Source organism: Ceratotherium simum, chromosome 40 (genome assembly GCF_057802395.1).
Source record: "Ceratotherium simum simum isolate JZ-2026a chromosome 40, ASM5780239v1, whole genome shotgun sequence".
NCBI lineage: Eukaryota > Metazoa > Chordata > Mammalia > Perissodactyla > Rhinocerotidae > Ceratotherium > Ceratotherium simum.
In genome coordinates, this window is record NC_141939.1 from 464062 (window position 1) to 486097 (window position 22036).

Sequence of the window (22036 nt, forward strand, 5' to 3'; positions counted from 1 at the left end):
AGGGTTGTGTACAAGAAGCTTTTGGGATGTTGACTTGACTGGACTTGGCAGCTAAGTGGATGTGGAACAAGCCCAGGAAGGAACAAAAAGTGACTCTTAGGTGTCATATTGGGATGCCGTTCAAATGGGGGACATGGTGTGGAAATGGATGTCGAGAGGAGGAGGTGGTTTTTGGGTGACGAGAATGAGGTGGGCTATGGATGGGCATCAGTGCACGGCGGTCTCTTAAGATGCCCTGTTGTGTTTTCACACAGAAGAGTCTCTGACTGCTTGCTCCTCTGTCCTGGGATCAGACACCCACAGCCCAGGCTGAATTTAGTTCTAAACCTCTAAATGGAAGTTAGTGTTGTCAGTTTTGCCCCTCTCCTTGCTGAGAGTGATGGGCTGTCCAGCCATGGAGGAGGTGGCTATGAACCAGTCAGGGTAGGAGAGAGACTGAAAGGCGGAGGTGGAGCCCTCTAAAATGCGGAAAAAGAGAAAAGGCTTCTGCCCTTCACTCATACGGTACAGGTCCATGATGTCTTTCTCCTAGGAGTAGAAAAGAGGCTCATTAGAGAGGATTATGGGAAGGAGGGAGCTAAACTAACCCAGCCCTGGGAGTGACTGCTTTTCCCAAAGGGAGGGACAGAAGCCAGGGACAGAGGCAGAAGAAAGGAGGACACTAGGTGTCAACACAGGCCACCTAGTGGTTCCCAACAGCTTGGCTCCACCCCAGGATCCCATGACACAAGGTGCTCCTGATTCTTGGAGACAGCACTGTCTTCCCTGAGAACAGAGGGAGGTGTAACTCTCTTTCGTGGGTGCTCCTGGTATGCACCCATCTGCAGGTTCAGGCCGGTCTTATGAGATTCCCAACCTCCAAGTGGATTGATACGTTACAGCTTCCCTCATAAGCAGAAGGATTAGCTTCATGACTACAAATATTGCTTTTGGTGCAAGGACCATAGGCGTGTAATATGCAAGATCCAGATTAACAATCTCCCCCCTTGTGCCCTGTGCCGTGCAGTGGCTTTTGCCTAAATGGAAGCACTCCATCATCTCAGAGCGTTGCTGGGAGGCAGTTAAGGAGCATTCCGAAGGTAGCATTTATTGCTTTGGGGATCAGCCAGCTCAGGTTTCCTTTCTTACGCTGAGCATCCAGCATTGAAAAAATGCTATTTTCATTCAGTAACATATTAAATGAAGCAAAAAGTCCATCTCACAATACTTCCCTCATGAGCTGCACAACCACTCACCTTAAGCTGCAAGGTAGGCTGGCCTTGAATTTCTGCGCAAAAGAGACAGAGATTCATGCCGCGGATTCCCAGGTAAACCAGATTATCTTTTTCTTCCTTTTTCAATTTTTGGTCTGTACATGATACTAAGGCAAGAATGACTGGAAACACAAGGGAAGATAGAAACAGTCATCAGGCTCCAAGCAGCAGAAAGGCCAGTCGTCTGGCCTAACTCTCAGTGACTCCGCCCAGCCAGGGGGATACTGAGCAGCCAAGATTCTTCCAGAAGTTTCCTCCCATTAGCCATGTGGCAAACACCCTTCCTCATTGTCTGAAACGCATTTCCTTTTTCTTCCTTAATATCAGAACTCCAATTGTCACCAGGGCACATTGCTTCCCCAAAATAAAAATAAAATTTCCCACCACATTTACAGCTAATTTTGACCATATGCTTAAGTTGTAGCCCATGAGATATAAGTGGAAGTGTTGTGTGGGATTTCTAAGAATGTTCTTTAAAAAGAGCTGACTCTGCTGGGAGGAGTTCCTTTCTTATACTCTGTGTTTCTTACTGCCCTCCTTAAATACTTAGATGATGGTTGAGGTGACCTGAAGATTGATAAAGGAGAAAGCTAGACTCCTTGGACTCTGGTAGCATCATGGAGCCAGCATATCAGCCTCAGCCTGCCTTCTCAGGCTTCTTTTGCATGAGAAAGAAATGAACTTCTATCTTATTTAAGTCCTAGTTATGTAGGTTTTTCTGTCGCTATCAGCTGAATTAAATTCCCAACTAATTTAGCAGGTGATTCCCAGTAGCCTCGGTGTTCTGCATCTGTCCTTCTGGGCAGGGGGCAGGGAATTCATCCACTCAGCCCACTTGATTGAATGCCCACTCAGGACAAGACACTGAAGATTTAGCTGAGAACAAGATAGACATTGTCTTTGGCCCCACGGAAAATGAGACGAAACAATGTAAGCAGAAAAATGACAAGCACCACAATAAATTGTAGCACCTGCCTTGGGGAAACGATTAAAGCCTGGGACAGCAGGAGAGAGACCAAATTGAGATAGAGATATCAAGAAAGACCTCTCTGCAGAGGTGAAGTTCAAACCAAGACCTTAAAGCTAAGAGGAAGCTAGCATCTGAAGAAATGGGAACAGGATTGTGGAAGGGGTTTGGAGGCAGGAAAGGAAAGAAAGGAAAGGAAAGGAAAGGCCCCTCCATGGAAAAGAAAGCCTCCTCCATGGAAAAGAGCTTGGTGAGCTCAAGGCTCTGAAAGAAGACTGGTGTGCCTGAGATCTCCCCACTGTCCCCTACCCCACACTTCCCACCCCCAAAACACAAACACATGGGAATGATAGTATTCAATCAGCACCGTAAGGTCACTCTTGATGCCTTGTGGAGGATGGATGGGAGACTCCACAAATGAAGGGAGAGGGAGGGCAGTGAGGAAGTGATGGTAGTGGTTCGGGTGAAAGATGATATCATCTTAGAAATAAGGCATATTTTGCACATACAGTCATCAGTTTTTGCTGAGGGATTGGATGGAGATTGAGGAAAAGGAGGAATCCAGGATGTCTCCTGTATTTCTGGCTCCAGCAAACAGGGTGGTGGTAGCTAACAGAGATGGGGAAGACTGGGTCCGTCAGCAGTTTTGAGAAGTCAGATCCATAAATCCACTTGGGATAGATGAAGTTAGATTTGACGGAGAGGACATCAAGAGGACATGGCTAAAATGTTCAGAGGAGACGTCTGGGTTGGAAGCATAAATGCCAGAGCGAAGATGCAAGACATCAATCCAAGAGAACAGCTCGCAATCCCTTCAGAGGGGTTGTATAATGATTGCAGACTGACTTCGGAGGATCCCCAGCATTTGGAGATTTTATAGAGAAAGTAGAGTCAGAAAGGAGAATGCAAAGGAGGAGCCAGCAAACCACAGAGAATGTTCTTACAGAAGGAGAAGATGGAGTGTGTTCAAGAAAGAAAGAGTTATCAGTTATGCTGACTGCAGCTGAGGAACCAAACGTGAGAACAGAGAAGTGTGTTTGTTGACCTCGGAAAGAGGAGCTTGAGGGGAATGGTCGAAGAACAGTTCAGAAGTCACACTGTTTGATGTAAGCATGAACAGGAGGTGAAATGGAGGAGAGTTGTGAAGCCGATTCTTCCATGAAGTTTGGCTATGATTGGTATAAAGAACAGTATATAGATTGGTATATAGGAAAATATAACAGTCGTAGGAATGAAATGTGGGAACCAAGAGAAGGTTTTTAGTAGTAAGCTTGGAAATATTATATTAGAGGAAGTCTGTCAGTGATAGAAAGGACCCAGTAAACAGACAAGGGTGGAACATGCAGGGAAGAGTAGAATTTAATTAATTGATTTAATTTAATTTAATTAAACATTGAAGTCCTAGAGAAAGGGAAAGAAGCTGAGATGAATTGACTTTTGATGGAAGGAAGGAATATTCCCCCATTACTAGAAGAAAGGACACCAAGTTAAAAAATTCTGTAGGTTTGGTGGTGGAAAGAGGATGGAGTTTGAATCTGAGGACATAGGTAGTGAAGGTTGGAATTTAAAGAAGAGAAACTCCAAAGAGAAGGTCAGCTGCTGTTGAATGGACAATCCCTTCTTATCTGAAGACATTTTCTTTTGGTAAGGAAAGCTACCAATCCTTCACATCCTCATTTCTAGGTATGGGGTTTCCTTTGTGGAAGGGAACCATCTCGCCCTTCCTTGTCCTTCCTGTGGACATTGGGCTGGTGCCCAGAAGTAGGAGAGGCCCAAGGCCAGGCTCATGCAAGTTCAGCCCCGTCCCCAGTGGAGCTGGTGTCCCTTTAAGAGGCAACAGTGGCTTCAACCATCACTCACCAGGCTTGACGTTGTTGCTAGATGGAACTGCTATTAAAGAATTTCCCTTCAGGACCCACACCATCTGTAGAGAATCACGAATATGCAAGAATTGGGGAGTTTCCATAACTGCCAAATGACAGAAAAGCACAAAACACACATGAGGTTGTTACCAACTTCAGGATTCCGGTTGCATTCTGGTAATAATGGCTTTTAAAGTCCTGGGAGTAGGTTTCCTGCTCTGAGAAAGGTGGCTTCAAGGAGAAAGGGAGGAGAAATTAGGCAGAAGCTGGTTTGTGGATCACAGCATCTGAAAGGATGCGCATGCATTCATGATCCCAAGAGATTTTCAGGATTCGCCTTATCTCTAGGGTTATCAGCGACTTGTCTTTTTCTAATTGATAGTTTCCAGGTAGTAACAAAACCAAAAATATTTAAATTGGTCATCAGTATGTTTGTTGTTTGTACTTTACCCTCTTTATCAAAATAAATAAGCAATTCTAAATACACGTAATAAGAGCTGAATGCTCTGAGATTTTCAAATGTGGATTTTATGATCTGAGTATTTTAGCAAGAGCAAATATACTTGTAGCTGAGCAAATGATAGGGGCCCTTGTACTCTATTGTCTTTGGTGAGGCCAGATGGAGATATTTCCAAGCTGGTTTGCAATTCATCACTTACACTGTGGGGTGGCCATGTTGGCCTCAGGGCTTTTTGTGAACAGGACAAGGTGGAGCAGATGGTGGAGAGGAGGTTGTCAGCAGTTGGTCTTCTGGAGAAAGAGGAGAAGAAAAATATGTTATCTGTTTCTCTTCCCTCCTCCCTGGAATTTCGTGTAAAAATTCTTCCCTGAGATCCTGTTCCAGATGCACAACTGAGACTAAAGATGGGAAGAGCATGTTCTAATACCAGAAAACCCCAAATGGCATCTCCCATCTCTGTCATGGCTGGGTGGTCCTGGTTCTCCAGGCTGCGATAGCCTTTGGATGCCCTCCATCCATCACATCTGGGATTGTTAGGAGGTTCCAGACCATCACCCCAGGCACCTTCTAGTACAGCAAGTCTCTGGGTTTACAGGAAGGAAGGGAGAGTATGTGTCTATCTCCATTTAGCCCTCCACACAGCTGATAAGTCATCAAATTATCCTCACTTCAAGCTTAAACATCCTAAATTACTGGCAGCAAACTTGTCTCTCTCCAGCCCCCATCTTCCCCAAAGATTCCTCATCCGAAGAGGCACCTCTAAGGATCCTGCACGTGGACACCCACAGGTCCCATTAGGTGTTTTGACTGTCAGAGGACATCTGTCTGTGGGCTTCTGGTTAGGGCACCAGGACAGTTCCCCAAGAAGATCACAAACTCCCTACAATGAGAACCAGTTTTTCACATCCCGCCTGCCTCAGAATCCTCGGTGCCTAATTCAATAGTTATTCCTAGAAAGGGAGTAAGCAAACGACCATCTGCACTCTTAGAAGCAGCCCCAGCTCCTCTGATACCCTGTGCTTTAGTCCAAGGCCCCTGGAGGCTCCTCAAGGCTAGACTGAGAGCAGTGAAAGAAGGTTCCCCGTACATGGCTTCTGAACCACAAAAGTTACCTTTGTCCAAAGAGATGTTCTTGTCCCCGGGTCCAACGATGAGGCTCTATCTGCATCCAAGAGCTCTCGAAAGCTATCTAGGACTCCCAGGCCTTTTAATGAGCAAGGAAGGAGGGTTATTTCCTGGCTCTGGGTGTGCCCACTTTGACAAGAAAACTGGTTTGGCACAGAGGTCCTGTCTAGCCACACGGCTAGTTGGGTAAGCAGTGCGGGATAGGTTGCAAAGAGACCGAAGAAATGACCCGGAGACAGTGAACGAGACATAAGGGTTTACTGGGAGTTACTTAGGGGGAATGTCCAGTGATGGCCCACTGGACAGACATGCACACCACTACTGCAGGAGGGGAGGGGGTTGCTTATATAAGCAGGGGGCACAAAGGCTATTGCTTGCCAAGAGGGGCTGTCCCTGGCTCGGCCAGCGTTCCCAGGAACAGTAGCTCACGTGGAGGGGCTCTGTGCTCCTTTAAGACATGATGTTCTTTAAGTGAGATAAGTTAGGACCCGGATGGCCAGGCCCCGGATTGTTACAAATCCCAGCAGCTAGGCGTCCTGCCCAGAAGGGAGCCAGGAGTACCCCTGGTTGCAGTGGGGCATGTGGGTTCTTGCTGAGCAAGCATGGCCCAGGCCCTACACGTCCCTTGAGGCTTCAATGGGTCACTGGGAGGCAACAGAGGCGTCGCCCATCTGGGGTCCCAGAGAAACCAGAGCAGAGCAAGTGTCAGGAAACAACAACGAGGAAATACAGGAAATACAGATGAGGCCAGATGCTGAGTTGAGGAGGAGAGCTTCCTTCTGGGCTGCCTTGGAGGCAGAGGTGTGGCTCTCTCGATTCGCTGACTGTGTGAACCACAGCCTTGTTCACATCTGATTTTGGACAATTCACAGTTCTTCTTTCAGGAGTTTCACACAACCAATATTGAGAGCTATTCTGTGTCTGATAAAGTCGTAAGAGACTTACGTGATTAAGCTTTTAATCCTCGCAACAACCCTTTACAGGCCGTTAATCTTTATTTCTTATGTAAGAAAACAGAGGCCCTGAGAGACGACAAAACTTACCCAAAGTCACATAGCTACCAAGAAATTTAGCTAAGTTAAAAGCCAAGTCTCTCTGTTCTTAACCACCATGTGCTTCCTTTGGGTCATTGTCTCTTGCACTTTGTGCTAGCTGAGGAACATAGGAGGCCTTGGGTTCAGCGGTAGATATATTGAAACCTGCACTGTGTCCAAGAGAGGAGACTTATGTCATAGGAGGGACTTTGGAGGTCTTGTGGTCTCCTAACTCTGAATTAGGAATCAGACTCAGCCTCAACATTGGCAGTGAAAGGGAATCATTCCCTTGAAACCCATTGTTGTTGGTCAGTCCCAAATATTAAAAAATTCTACTCATTCTGTGCCCAAATTCTATGCTTCCATTTAACTCACAACCACTGGACATGATTCTGTTCTCTGAGATCCAACATTAACTCTCTCCCCTGGAGTATTACAATGGTCCCCAATTGGTGTTGCTGCTTCTGTTCTTATCTCCCTAGAGTTAAAGTTCCACCCAGCAGTGAGGAGGATCAAAGACGTAAAATGCGGTCATGTCGCTCCCCTGCTCAGAACTCTCTAACGGCTTCACATCACACCCAGAATAATAACCAAAGCTTTCACCACGGCTCGCACAAGCCCACGTGATGCTTGTCTTTCTGTAGAGCGTCTATCCCTGCCCTCTGACTCTTCCTGCTCCTGCTGCACTGGGGTCCTGCTGATTCTCCCACCCAGACAGCTCATCCTCACCAGGAGCCTTTCCTGTTTCTCTGCAAGAATGGGCTTCCCCAGAGCATCATATAGTTCCCTCCCTTACTTCTTCCCCGCGTTTGCAAAAAAACCAACTTCTAGATGAGATCTTCCTTGACTGCCCTATCTACAAGAGCCACCCCCCCACTCATGCTCTAATCCCTAATTTTTCTCTATTATTTTTTGCATAAAATGTATGCCTCCATGGCCATGGATATGTATGTAAGTACACATGCATGTATGCAGGCATATATCTATGTATTATCTTCATCACCAAAATGCCAGCTCCATGGAGCCAGGGAAATTGTCTGTCTTGTTAACTAGGTTCTCAATGTCTGGAACGGTGTCTGGTCCGTTACTGGAATTCATAAATATTTGTTGAATAAACAAAGGAGTGAATTAAGTATTCTCATGAGTAAGAGGAAGACTGGGAAGAGAGTGGGCTACCTTGTATGAGTTGTGGTGAGACGTGGCAAGTTTCTGCCCTCCTTGTGAAGAGGGTCGGGGGATGCTATCCTATCCCATATTAGGGATGGATTGCCCCAAGAGAATCTCTCAGACAAGGGGGGAGACTGGGAGTTTCACCTCCTGCTGGATGATTGATGTACCGAGACACCCATGGGCTCACCTTGGCTCCTCGGCTGGGCAGGTATGTGGAGAGAGTTCTGGGGAGAGCCTGATATGGGTTCTAGCCTTGCACCCAGGAGACTATACACCCCAGTTGGTCCTAGAGCATCCAAGTTTATGCCCATCATCCCAGTTTAATTATTAATAGAAGCTTTTTCACTCTCCTAAGTGTCCTGGTCATCCCACAGCTCTAGGTAAATCACTTACATATGGAAAGGCAGAGGAGAAACAGTTCTACCTTTTTGTAGGAACCATGAGAAATGAAAAGCTCGGGGAGTGCTGTGCTGTAGCCAGGAAAAATCTAATCTCTGACACCAATCTGGTCACTCAGTGCTGAAAGGCAGAAGATATCAGGATGGGATGAGGAGGTTGGGGCTTTGCCTGTAGGGCCCTGGAAGTCATCAATGTGTTTGTGAAAGTAGCATCCCCACATATGTCCCCAAATCTTGGAGACAAGTAAAAATATGATGGAAAGTCAAAACTCACAACAAGACTACAGACATTAAAAATCTCTATATTACAGAGAAATTCACTCATGTTATGTGGGAAGAAACCTTACTTCATAAAAAGGTAGAAGAACAGATAAGCCTTTGTAATAAATACGCTCTAGATGAATGGGAGCCTTGTCAGGTTACGTTTTGTGAGTTCATGGGAAAAATCCATGAAAGACTCTCAGAAACCCTTGCTGGAGTAGGATGGGGAAATTTCTCAGTTAGCTGTGCACCAGCATTATGCACTGAAATATGGAGTATTTTTTCTTTTAATGAGGCCTTATTTGTACCACTCACCCCAGTTGTGAGTCCTGGGGAAACCTGAGTTTAGGAGGATACCGTATTCCCCAACAACCCCAGTAGGGTTCTTTTTAGAAATGAGAGACTTCATGAGAATCTGCTTTACAAGCTATAAAACTTATTATGAATGCAAGGAATGCAAACTATAAAACTTATTATGACCATGATATTTCATAAAGTCATTCCATTCATAACAGAGAAACTGAAAGGACAAAAGTTTTATTTCACAAATGAACTCTTCCTGAGATCCAGTGATAATGCTTTAGGTGAAAGTTTCATAAACAACACTAGTTCTTCATTCAAACCAGCAGAATACGTAACTTCATGGAGACATAAGCCAAGCCTAGGAGGGGCTCAGCTTTCCTTTGGGTCTCTTCTTTTGATGGAACTTCTATGTCTGCTTCTTCCCATCCTGATCTGAAAGGTCTTGATACAACACCACAGAACAACGTATCTGAAAATCCAGAGACCTGGACTACAAATGAAAGAATCACCCTCATTTCTTATTCAAAGTATTATTACCAAGTGTATTAAGTAGAGTTTTCTTTATTATTTTTGTAATTGTACCACATTTTTGCTATGTGGCCATGGCAAAGACCCTCAATATCCCTGAAATATTTTCCATGTTGCCCCTGGGAAAAGGCATATAGCCTGGCTCAACACTTAGGTCACTGCATGAGTATTTTAGGGTACAGCAAGATATCCTTGTGAAAAGCCCAACCACAGGTACTTCCTTCCTATTCTAGGCTAAGATTTGACTGCTTACTCTCCATTTAACCTGGTTTCTACTTCTGAAAATTAGACATAATTGTGGCAACTCTGCTCCCCCTTGTTGAGTGGGTCAGTATGGCAACATTCATCTCAGAAGCACTTTAAGAGCTAGAATGGAGGAAACCAAGGCCAGATTCTCTGCATGGAGAGCAATCTCCAACTCCAGACTGACATTAAGCCAGTACAGTGAACTTAAAGTCAGTGGTATAGGCTTGCCCCAGTTCTTGGGTAAGAATGAGAGAACAGTCTCCTTTGGAGCAGACGGCGATGAACCAGCCAGGGAAGGCCACGGACTCAAAGGTGGAGGTCGTCCCACTCTGGTTGTGGTAGAAGAGAAAGGGCTTCACCGGCTCAGCTTGGTTGTACAGATCCATTATGTTCTGTTCCTGAAGGGTGAGAAAGAGGCCCCAGGGAGAAACATGACTGCTTGAATTTTTCCACATTCTTTACACCCTGATAGTTTCTGTCCAAGATAGCCTTCCCCATGCATTAAAGCAGCCCTGGAGACCTCTACTTCATACCCTGGGATTAAAAATTATAGGTAAACACAATGTAGTCTACACAGAAGTTGAAATATAATAATGTACACCTGAAATTTACATAATGTTATAAATCAATGTGACCTCAATAAAAAAGAATCATAGGCCCAAGTACTTTATATCTGTTAAGATGATGGTTAAAACCTTAGGCCACAAATTTCCATGGTTCTTAATGTGAGGCTTTGAAAGAAGACATTGTTGACATAAAAGTTTTTGAGAATGCAAAGCACTAGTTTAGCCATTACCTGTTGCTTGGAAATGGAGAAACCCAAAGACTATTGACATAACAGTTGCCATGAACTTTGAATTAAAACAATTGTTTTATGTCAGGTCTCTCCAACCTCAGCACTACTGACTTTCCGGACAGGATAATCCTCTGTCGTCACGGGCTGTCCTGTGTATGATGGGATGTTTAGTAGCATCCTTGGCCTCTACGCACTAGATGTGATTAATATACCCTCAGCCCCCAGTTGCGACAACCAAAGTATCTCCAGACATTGACAAATGGGGGGGGTTGTCCCTGGTTGAAAACCACTGTTTTATATCTCGTCATTAAATTGAGTGTCTCCCTGTGCTTGTTTGCTGAAAAAGGTCAAGAGATTTCCTTTAACACAAAGACCTGGTTTGTGATCCTCCTACGACTTAAAGTATTTTTTTAATAATGGAGACTAGCAATTATTAAAATGGTTGTTCAGAGAATTATGTTTGTTCACTTAAAATTGCAAACTATTTTTTGTCAAAAAGATGTTTTAATATGCTTATCCACCTTGTGAAAATTAACTTCTAAAAATGTCCTTGCTTGTTTGCCTGCACATTATGTGTATATATACATATGTACGTATGCGTACATGTATGTATATATGTGTATGCATGTATATGTGTATATATATACATATATATTCTATTATATATTCTTTATCTATGTATATTCCATTGGAGTTAGGAATAACTCTAAAAGCATTCCTCCTTGCCAAATTATTTTTATAAATACAATAATCAGTGATTTTAGCAGATGAGTTTCAAAACATCCCTGTAATTTTTTCTTATTCTTTCACAATACATACAACCCAAAAGGAACCAAAAATAAATATGCATAAGGATAATAAATAAATTGTCCTTTAAAAGAGTATAAAATCTAGAGCACTTTGTAATGAGCACTTTGTAAAATAAGTTGGCTCTCCTCTCCTAGACAGGCGTTGACAAGACCCTTGTTTTCCACACTCACTGTGAGCTTCAGCGTGGGCTGATCCTCAACCTTTGTGCACAACAGGCAGAACTGCGGTTCCTTCAGTCCCAGGTACACGGGATTCCCTCTGTCTTTCTCAAGAGCCTCCGGATGTTTGCATGGGATTAAGGCGATAGTGACTGCGAACATGACACGAAGAGTGGCATTCAGTTGCCGTTTCCAAGGCACCCAGGGCTATAAGGGCAATAGAGCTGGAATCTGCTAACAGACACTCACAGAGTGGTCACTCCGTCGCCCACCACCTAACCCAGATAGACCTTCATCTCCACCCCTGGGGAACTCCTTCCATTAGGAAAGTCAGCCTTTCATGGATTCAAAAACTGGTCTGCCCTTAGATCCCACTCTTTTGTCCTAGTCCTACTCCTTGGAGTTTCACAGACAGTCTTCTGCCATTTTCCACAGGCCAACCATTCAGTCTCCCTCGATTCTCTCTCTTCTCTGACTTCATGACCATAGTCACAGAATAACCCTCTGATCACCCTCTAGCTCATTATTGCCTGTGAGATGCTCTTCTCTCCAGATGGGGCCAGTTAACAAGCCTCTTAATAATGAAATGAAAAGCTGAGCACAAAACACACAACAGTTCTAGCCACAGGGGCTGCCTTCAACAGACCTTGGCCACTCACCTGGAACCTTGCCATGCTTCCCTGGGACTGATATGAGGGTCTGGCCTTGAAGGACCCACACCAGATGATTGTTATCCTGAATATTCCCCACAATAGGTCTTATAACGGAAAGCCCTGTAGAGAAAGTCAAAATGCAAATGTAAGGATAAGGGCACAGAATATCCCCTTTCGCATTTTTCGCCCTTTCGTGTGGATCTTTACCTCTTTGCATTATGGTGGTGGTGTTTCAGAACTGCCGAAGAGCGAAGATATTTACATGCAGACTCACTCCACGAGAGGGCCTGAGTCAGTCCTGAGCCACAGCTTGACCCCGAGTCAGAAGGGCTAGTGACCAGCCCAACGGTGATGCCAGTCAGAATCTATACTCCCAGAGCTCACCTCACTCCCTCACCTGCTCTCCTTCTTAGACGCAGCCTACCTTCAAGCAGAAGCAGCTATACCTGTGAATCTCGTTCAGGCCTAGACCCAGATTTCTAAGAAGACAGTGAGGGCCAAGGCCAGAGGCCCAGAAGCAAGAGAAGATCAAAGGGCAGCAGACTTCACCGCTACAGGCTGCACCTGTAACCTGTTTACAGAGGACCCCGTGTCCCTGCCGTTGTGGCCTATGTCTTCCTCTGCACTCAGATGCTCTGACCGACTCTAACAAGGCCCAAGCCTTTTATCCACATGGTCAAGGAAGGGGTTCTGCTTCACTGGGGCTGGGACTGCCCGGCACCCTGGCTATTTGCTGGTTCCTGGTGTCAGAGGATTCAGTAAGGCTTTTTGTAAGTAAACGCAAATCGCAGCATGGTTGTGACATGTCTGTGCACCCTGAAAAAGGAGGGCGTGCTAAGCCTTTAAGTGCAACAAGCAGGAAATAGACTCATCAACACTGATTTTGAAGAAAGGAAAATTATGGGACTGGCCCAGGGCCGATGACTGGACTCTGATGCTGCAAAACGAGACACGGAAATGTAATTTCTAAGAGTGGAAGCTCCCAGTAGGTGCAAAGTAGACTGAGGAAGGGATGAGTCCCCTAAGACCTGTGTAGCTTCTAACCACTCCTAGTCCACGGTCACCATATTCTCTGCCAACCCCAGACAGGGAAAAACAACCCAGTGTATGTTCCTCCAGCTTCTCAGAGCCACTGTGCAGGCTGCCTCTCCACTCAAGTGAGCCTCACCTGGGCAAGACCAGCTCCTGGGCACCCTGCCCCTCATGGACTACCTGGATCACTACCCTAGACTAGTGAAGCAGGGAGCCTGGCTCCCAGATGCTGCAGTGCCCTGAGCTAGCAGAGGCTCATTAGGTCTTCCATGAAGAGAAGCTGAGGCAATGCTGTCGATGCTCTGTCCCATCCCTTCAGCCCACCTCAGTTCCCACTCCACTATGGCAGTTCCCAGCACCTGTCAGCTTCACACCTCCAGTGCTTGCCTCTCAGGGGCAACCTGAACCAATGGGGGAAAGGACTGGTGGATGAATGTCCCAGCCTCCGCAGCCTCTGGTGAGACAATGCTAGGGTTTCTCAGAAGGTTCCCAGTGGGACCCAGCCCAGTTGCCCACAACAGTAACCAGCTCACTAGAGTTCCTTTTGTTGGCTTTCCTGGGATCATCTTCTAAATGAACTCCCCGTTTCTATCTTAGAGAGAACCCAAACTAAGATGATAGCTTAGTGGCAAAAGCAAGAGACTTGTATTCAAAAGATGTGCATTCAGGGGCCGGCCCCGTGGCGTAGTGGTTAAGTTCGCACGCTCCATTTCAGCAGCCCTGGGTTCGCAGGTTCGGATCCCAGGCACGGACTTATGCACCACTTATCAAGCCATGCTGTGGCAGGCATCCCACATAAAGCAGAGGAAGATGGGCACAGATGTTAGCTCAGGGCCAATCTTCCTCAGCAAAAGGAGTGGGACTGGCAGTGGATATTAGCTCAGGGCTAATCTTCCTCACACACACACATAAAAGATATGCATTCAAAATTAGGCTTTGCAAATTTCAGCCTTGTGTCCTTGGCAAAGTCCTTTCACATCTCTGATCCTCAGATGACTCTTGTATGAAATGCATTGTACCTTGCTGGACTGTAATGTGAGTTCAAGACAAGTATGCAAATCTCCCAATACACGACAACTTCCTGGAACAACTGGCCTAGTGAGTCCCCTATGTCTGTCACCACACCCCAGATTAGCCTATTTATTTCCATCAGCCTTTTTGCAGTGACCACCAATAGACCATCCTAGCCATTGACCTTTCTGCTGCCTCATCAACCTACCTAGCCACATAAAGACACCTTCATGTTCACACCTTATACCCTTCCCAGGGATTCTCATCCCATAGTGGGATGTAAAGACCATCATAATCTTGCCCTGGGTAGCCTCACAGCCATCCCTCAGGAGTGTGGAATCGTGAAGTACTCACATTTAAATGTGCAGCAGGTGTCCCGGAGTCAAAACTAGCATTCAGAATCAAGCTGAGTCTATGAAGAGGAGCTTCCCACAGGTGTCCATTAGCACGAATTGATTTCTGTGCTCTAAGAAGAAAGTCCAGAGCCTTCAACATCACCCCTATGCTCGCTATACAGGACTGGACACACTTGGATATCTTGAGGGGAGCAGCTCAATGTCCTGCCATAAGGTACAAAGAAGCAAACATCCACCAATTCATACATTGGTATGAATGCTGCATATATTAATGCAAACTCATTCATAAACACAGCTGATAAGATGTGGGTCCTTTCATATTCCTCATTTCATCCTACAGCTGTATGAAACTCTATGCGGCCTGGACACTTAGTCCACAGTGCCATTAGTGGAGGTAATGGGGGCTTTGGTGATACCAAACAGCCCAAGATCTGTACTTATCTCTCCCTAGTGTGGAGGTGACATCCTTTACAGCCAAGGAGTTAGATGCTCCTGAGAAGGGACATTGTGTCAAATATGAAGAAGGAAACTTCCCTCTCTGGAAGACAAGAACTCCATTGAGTTCATAAAGTCTACAGATACAGCCTCCCCTCTCTCTTCAGCTAGCCAAAACTAGATCTGCCTTGGGATTTCATTCTTTTGTCCATCCATATCTATCCTTCACTACTCAGCTCAAGGTCTAATGTAGTCAACTCAGCCCCACAAATCCTTCCCAACTCCTGTAGCACAATTCCTACCATTCAATTTGGCTATTGTTCACATATTGCCAAATCATTAGATGGAACTGTCCCGCTTAGGTAGATTCTTGATATTCAAAGTGTAGCCCATGGAGCAGCAGCATTTGCATCATCAGGCAGCTTGTCAGAAATGCAGAATCTCAGGCCCCACCCCAGATTTACAGAGTCAGGTTCTGAAATAAAGGAACATTGAAACCACTCTATGCTCTGTGCTGATACAGCACACACCCATGCCGGTAGTCTAATCACACCAGTACAAAAAAAAAAGAGGTCAGGGCTCAGGGTCCGCCTGAGGCTGGGGAGTGGACAAGCAAACCAGGTCTAGATCCACCCTCACCTGTCCCCAATCTCTGGGACCCGCGAAGTGGGCGGTCTTGGCACTGAACAAAGGGGGAGAGGGAAAGATGTCAAAAAAAGTCACTCCTGGAACGCCGCGCCCGTAAACAAGCCCTCACAAGGATTTTCACTTTGCGTACTCACAGCTTGCTTGAGCCAAGAACTCTCAAAGGGTATTTGGTTAACATAGGCCAAACGTGTTCCACCAGAAGCAAAGAGAAAGCCTCTTTAGAGGAGGGCAGAGCCTCTCAAATAATTTTACAAAGGCAACAAGACAAAAGTAGTTGAATATTACCAAGCATACAAGTAAAGATCACAAAAAAGAAGAAAGAAACCGAACAAATAAAGCAAGATAGCAGAGACACACCTACACAGACTTCAGATTTTGTAATTATTATGCACCGAGCTTAAAACAGCTATCCTAAACACGTTTAAGAAGCAAATGCCAAAATGAAAGTATTTTTCTAAAATAGCAATGTACAGAAAGTTACAGATTTGAAAGAGTCAAACAGCATCTCTAGAACTACATGACACAATAAATAAAGTAAAATAAGCCAATATTTGTATTTGGTAACAGACAGCACACAGCAGAAGAGAGTGACATCAGCACGATGGCAGTATAGGAATTTCTAGCACTTGTTCCTTCCCAGAAACATCAATTTGAACAGCTATCCATGTATGAAAATACCTTCGCAAGAGCTCAAGATTCCAGGTGAGGGATTACAGCACCTTGGTGGAGCACAGAAAGAAGAAAAGATGCATTGAAGAGGGTAGGAAAGACAGTTTCACATTACCCCTACCCCCCTTCCTAAACCAGGGCAGCCTAGTAGAAAGAGACACACTCTCTGTGGGAAAGGAGAGAGAATTGAGTACCCAATTTCACTGCAGACCCAGCACTAGGCCCACACCATTAACAGGCTAGCCTCTGCGGCCTCAGATTCCCAGCCCTCCCGAGCACCCCCATGACTACCAGCATGCCCCAGCATGAGGCTGGCTCCTGTGACCCCAAACTCTCAGCCCACCCCAGCACCAGGCCAGCTCCCATTGCCCTCAGGCTCCTAGTGGGCCCCAGCAGCCCAGGCTTTAGGCAGGATCCTATGAACCCAGGCTCCCAGCCCTCCCCTGTGCCAAGCTGATGCCTGGGGCCCCAAGTTCCTGGTCTACTGCAGCTCCAGGCTGACTCCTGTGGCCCCAGGCTCCCAATTGGCTCCCACAAACACAGGATCCTGGCCTGCCCCAGTACCAGGCCAGCCCCCACAGTCCCAGACTCCAGGCAGGCTCCCATGGACCCAAGTTCCCAGGCTGCCTCAGCACCAGGCTGGCCCCCATGGACCCAGCCTCCAGACCAGGTCACATGGACTGAGGCTCCTGGCCTACCACAGTGCCAGGTCAGTCCCCATGGACCTAGCCTGCAGACCCAGGCTCATGGCCTGCCCCAGTACAAGCTGGTCTCAGTGGTCCCAGGCTCCAGGTGGGCTCCCACAGACACGAGCTCCTCCTACCTTAGCAAAAGGCCAGCTCCTGTGGCCCCAGCCTTCAGATTGGCCCCCATGGACCCAATCTCCAGGCTGGCCCCCACACCTCTCAAGGCTCCAGGACAACTCCTAAAGCCCCAGGCTTCAGGCTTACCCCAGTGTCAAGGTAGCATCTGTGGCCCCAGACCCCAGGCCAGCTCCCTCAAACCCAGGCTCCTAGCCCACCCCAGTACCAGGCCAGCCTCTGTAGACCCAGATGCCAGGCCCACCCCATGGTGCCCAGCACCTGATTGGCCCCCGTGGACCTAGGGTCCAGGCCTGCCCATACAAACCCGGATCGCAAGCCTACCACTGCAGACTCAAACAGCAGGCCTGCCTCAATGAACCCAGCACCAGGCCAGCCCCTGTGCACCTAACACCTGGCTTGCCCACCTGCTGACCCAGGCACCAGATCTACCTGTCCAAGGACTCCAGCAGCAAGCCTTCCCACAGACACTACCAGCTGGTTCACCCAGAATCTCTGGATGGGCTGACTGGTAAAGGGCTTTCCCTGCTGAAGCCAGTCTGTAAAGACTGAAAAACTGCAAAAATGCAGACACCAATGAAGGCTGCAAGGATCACAAATAATCAAGGAAAGGCAACACAACCAAAGGAAATGAATAAGCTCCAACAACTGACCCTAAAGAAGTGGAAATCAATGAACTGCCTGAAAAAGAATTAAGAATAATCATCTTAAAGAAATTCAGTGAACTACAAACACACACAGGCAGACAACTAAACAAAATTAGGAAAACAATGCATGAATAAAATGAGAAGTTCAGCAAAGAAATAGAAACCATTAATAAAAATCAAACAGAAATCCTAGAGTTGAAGAATACAATGATTGAACTGAAGAATTCAATAGAGAGTTTCAACAGCAGACTTGAAGCAGAAGAAAGAATTAGTGCCCTAGAAGACAGGTCATTTGAAATTATTCAGACAGAGGAACAAAAAGAAAAAAGAATGAAAAAGAGTGAAGAAAGCCTATGTGAATTATGGGATACTATTAAGAGAAATAACTATGCATTATTGGAGTCCTGGGAGAAAGGGACAGAAAACTTATCTAATGATGTAATGGTTGAGAACTTTCCAAATCTGGGGAGAGATTTGGACATCCAAGTTCAAATTCATGAAGCTCATAGATGCCCCCAAAATTTCAACCCCAAACTATCTTCTCCAAGACACATTAAAATAAAATTGTCTAAATCAAAGACAAAGAGAGATTTTTAAAACAGTGAGAAAAAAACTCCTCACATACAAGGGAAACCCCATAAGGCCATCAGTGGATTTGTCAGCAGAAAATTTGCAGGCCAGGAGAAAGTGGGATGATATCTCCAAAGGGCTGAAAGAAAAAAAGCTGACAACCCAGAATACTTCACCCAGCAAAGTTGTGCTTTGGAAGTGAAGATGAGATAAAGACTTTCCCAAATAAACAAAAGCTGAAGAAGTTCATCACCACTAGATCTGCCTTACAAGAAATGCTGAAGAAAATTCTTCAAGCTGAAATGAAAGGACGCTGATTTAGAACCATAAAAATATACAACACACTGGTAAAGATAAGTATATAGTAAATTTAGAATACCCTAATACCGTAATATGATGGTGTGTTAATCCTTTGACTCTAGTATAAAGGATAAAGGACAAAAATATTAAAAATAACTATAGCTACAATAACTTAATGGATATACAATATAAGAAGAGGTAAATTGTGATATCAAAAACATAAAATATCAGAGGATGAGTAAAAGAGTAGAGTTTTTGTATGTGATCAAATTTAAGTTGTTATCAGCTTCAAATAGATTGTTATATCTTATAAGATGTTTTATGTAAGCGTCACAGTAACTTTAAAGCAAAAACCTGTGGTAGAAACACAAAAGATAAAGAGAAGAGAATCACAGTACATCACTATGAAAAAATCATCAATTCACAAAGGAAGACAGCAGAAGAGGATGAAAGGAACAAGGAAACTAAAAAAAGCCAGAAAACAATTAATATGATGGCATTTGTAAGTACTTACCTATCAATAAATACTTTAAATGTAAATGGACTAAATTATCCAATCAAAAGTCATAGAGTGACTGAAAGGATAAAAAACAAGACACAACTATAAGCTGCCTATAAGAGAATCACTTCAGCTTTAAGGATACACATAGATTAAAAGTGAAGGTATGAAAAAAGATATTCCACGCAAATAGAAACCAAAAGAAAGCAGAGGTAACTATATTTATATCAGAGAAAACAGATTTTAAGTCAAAAACTATATGAGAGACAAAGAAAGTCATTATACAATGAAAAAGGGATCAATTCATCAAGAAGATATAACAATTCTAAATACATAAACTTCCAGTTATAAGATGCATAAGTCCTGGAGATCTAATGTACAGCATAGTGACTATAGTAAACAATACTGTATTATATACCTGAAAGTTGCTAAGACAGTAAATCCTTAATGTTCACACCACACATTAAAAAATGGTATTTATGTGATGTAATGAAGGTGTAAACTAACCTTATTGTGGTAATCATTTCATAATGTCTATATGTATTAATTCATCACATTGTACACCTTAAGCATACACAATGTTATATGTCAATTATGTCTAAACAAAGCTGAAAAAAACAGGAGAGATTAAGTAAATTGGAAATAAATGAGAAGAAAAATAAATTGCAGCACAAACACAGGAAAGATGGAAAATACAGAAGAGGGTGGAAAAGATGTGGGGGATGAAGTGAGAAGGTTTATCACATTTATTGGAGTCCCTAAAGGAAAGATAAAGTGAGGCAGAGACATTATTTGAGGAAAGAATTGCTAGGAACTTCTTTGAACTGATATAGACACCAGTTCACAGATTCAAGATACACAACAAACTCCAAGTAAGATAAAATAAAATAAATATACATCAGACTAAAATTGCACAATACCAAAGACAAAGACAAAACAGTAAAAGCAACAGATAATAAAAAGACATTCCCTTCAAGGGAGCAAAATACTGACAATTAACCTCTCGGTAACCTCTCAATAACAACAGTGGAAGTCAGAAGACAATAGAATGATATCTCAAAAGGCTAAAAGAAGAAACTTCCAATGGAATTCCACACTCTTCAAATTTTCTTTCCAGATTAAAGGCAAATCAAGAACATTCTCAGATGAAAACAAAGCTCATCATGAGGAGAGGCTCATTTAAGGGAATAATAAAGGAGGTGCTTCGAGCACAGAATTCTCTGTAGCAGAGAATTGTATGTTTTTTGAGAAATAGCTCTTGATGTGTCACTGAGCCCTAGTGGAGACAGAATGCTTTAATATGAGGCACCAAGTGACCATTCATCCCAAACTGTCCATTTTGATTTGAATTATGTCAGACCATCAAGTCATAAAGTTAGACATGCCCGGCAGCAGTTCACTATAAAACAGAAATGGTACATTCACAGTTGAGCCTGAGCAAGGCCAGAGGGTACATGTCAGCTATGTGAGCAGGTAACCCAGACTCCCACGTCACCAAGCGCAGCGGCACCAGTGGTCTTCCCCTAGCTTATGCATCTGCTTGTATGGAGAGTTCCCTATGACCTGCTGAACGAGGAGAAAAAAGCCCAAGAACGTTTACATGTACACATGGGTCAGCTCAGTATGTGAATGCAAGTCAAAAATGGATGGCAGCTGCATTACAGCTGCACCTGGCAGTGTCTCTGAAAAATAGTGAAGAGGGGAAATCTTCAGTTGGAGTAGCTATGAGTGGTACAATTGATCATCCACTTTGTGTGGAAATAAAAATGTCCCAAAGGGAGAACACATCTGGATTCTTGGGCAGTAGTCAATGGCCTGGCTCACTGGTCTGCAGCCTGAAAGATTAGGAGATATGGAGTAGAGGCATATGGATGGACATATGAGAGTGGGCACAAAGTGTGAAGGCGTTTGTATCGTATGTTAATGCCCACCAGAAAGCATCAACCACAGAAGAGCCACTGGACAGCCGAGCAGATAAAATGAACCTGCTAGTCGGTGTTAGCCAGCCTTTGTCTTCAGCCACCCCGGAACTGGCATGATGGCACATAAACAGAGTGACTATGGTGGCAGAGATGGGGGCTACACATGGGCCCAATAGAATGCACTCCCACTTACCAATGATGACGGTGCAACTTACTAGCAACAGAGACCAATGCTGAGCCCCCGAGTGGCACTATTTTTCAAGGAGACCAACTGATCTCGTGGTGGCAAGTTGACATCAGGTATCTCCCCTCTTGGAAGTGCAGCAGTTTGTCCTCACAGGGATAGACACATATATTGGGTATAGGTTTGCCTTTCCTGTCTTCCGAGCCTCAGCCATAACCACTATCCGGGGGCTTATGGAATGCTTGATCTACAGGCATGTCACTCAATATAGTATCCAAACAGAGAACTCATTTTATAGTGAGGAGGAGCTAAAACAGGTCCATGACCATTGAATCCACTCAGTAGAATGCTGGTAAATTTATAACAACTGGATTTCCAGAAAGTAAACAATAAAATAAAACAAAACAAAAGTCATGATCTGTAGTATTTGTTAATTTCCATGGTGTAAATACTTTCACCACGGGCAATTTTGAGATACCAACTGGCTTTCAAAATCCTGAAAATGTAACAGTTGACCCTTGTAAGCCAGTAAGAGCCAACTCCCCTGATTCCCTGGATCCACTCGACCATCCAGAAGCAGCCAACCTGACGGAGCCTTGGATGGCCAGCTGAGGGTATAACTAAAGTACCATCTAAGTGGAAAAACTCTGGGAGGATGGCATTCCATTCTTCAGGAGGCAGCATATGCAGGAGGAGGCAGGGTTGCTTTTACATGTGAAGGCAGGGAGGAATACACGTGTAATACTTGTAGAATCCAGGTGATCCACTCAGGCACCTCTCTGTATTCCTTTGCCTAACTGTAACTGTGAATGGACACACACAGCAACCCCAGCCTAAAAAGGGCATGATTACCAAATGGTCAGATTCCTCAGGAATGAGGATTTAGGTCACAGCACCATGAAAGCCACTAAGACCTGC

At 44.8% G+C, this 22036-nt stretch overlaps 2 protein-coding genes across 2 annotated transcripts; both read right to left on the reverse strand.

Moving 5' to 3' along the window:
- Positions 1-321: 321 nt before the first annotated feature.
- IL36B (interleukin 36 beta) lies at positions 322-4757 on the reverse strand. The gene is made up of 4 exons (XM_014791568.2): positions 4742-4757; positions 4081-4188; positions 1236-1375; positions 322-528 (listed from the first exon to the last, which is right to left on the reverse strand). Exons 1-4 carry the CDS (start codon positions 4755-4757, stop codon positions 322-324), a joined length of 471 nt encoding a protein of 156 aa, XP_014647054.2.
- Positions 4758-9792: 5035 nt separating this feature from the next.
- Positions 9793-12241, reverse strand: LOC101395781 (interleukin-36 alpha). The gene is made up of 4 exons (XM_004435895.3): positions 12232-12241; positions 12031-12144; positions 11384-11523; positions 9793-10005 (listed from the first exon to the last, which is right to left on the reverse strand). The coding sequence occupies exons 1-4, from the start codon at positions 12239-12241 to the stop codon at positions 9793-9795; spliced, it is 477 nt and encodes a 158-aa protein (XP_004435952.2).
- Between the last annotated feature and the right edge of the window lie 9795 nt (positions 12242-22036).

What these genes read in the sequence shown, in the direction of transcription:
- IL36B (XM_014791568.2), bottom strand. An exon ending in TAGCAACAACGTCAAGCCTG is followed by an intron (nt 1,376 to 4,080) that starts GTGAGTGATGGT and finishes TTGTGTTTCCAG; the next exon opens with TCATTCTTGCCTTAGTATCA. An exon ending in AGCCTACCTTGCAGCTTAAG is followed by an intron (nt 529 to 1,235) that starts GTGAGTGGTTGT and finishes TTCTACTCCTAG; the next exon opens with GAGAAAGACATCATGGACCT.
- LOC101395781 (XM_004435895.3), bottom strand. An exon ending in GAAGCATGGCAAGGTTCCAG is followed by an intron (nt 11,524 to 12,030) that starts GTGAGTGGCCAA and finishes TCATGTTCGCAG; the next exon opens with TCACTATCGCCTTAATCCCA. An exon ending in AGCCCACGCTGAAGCTCACA is followed by an intron (nt 10,006 to 11,383) that starts GTGAGTGTGGAA and finishes CTCACCCTTCAG; the next exon opens with GAACAGAACATAATGGATCT.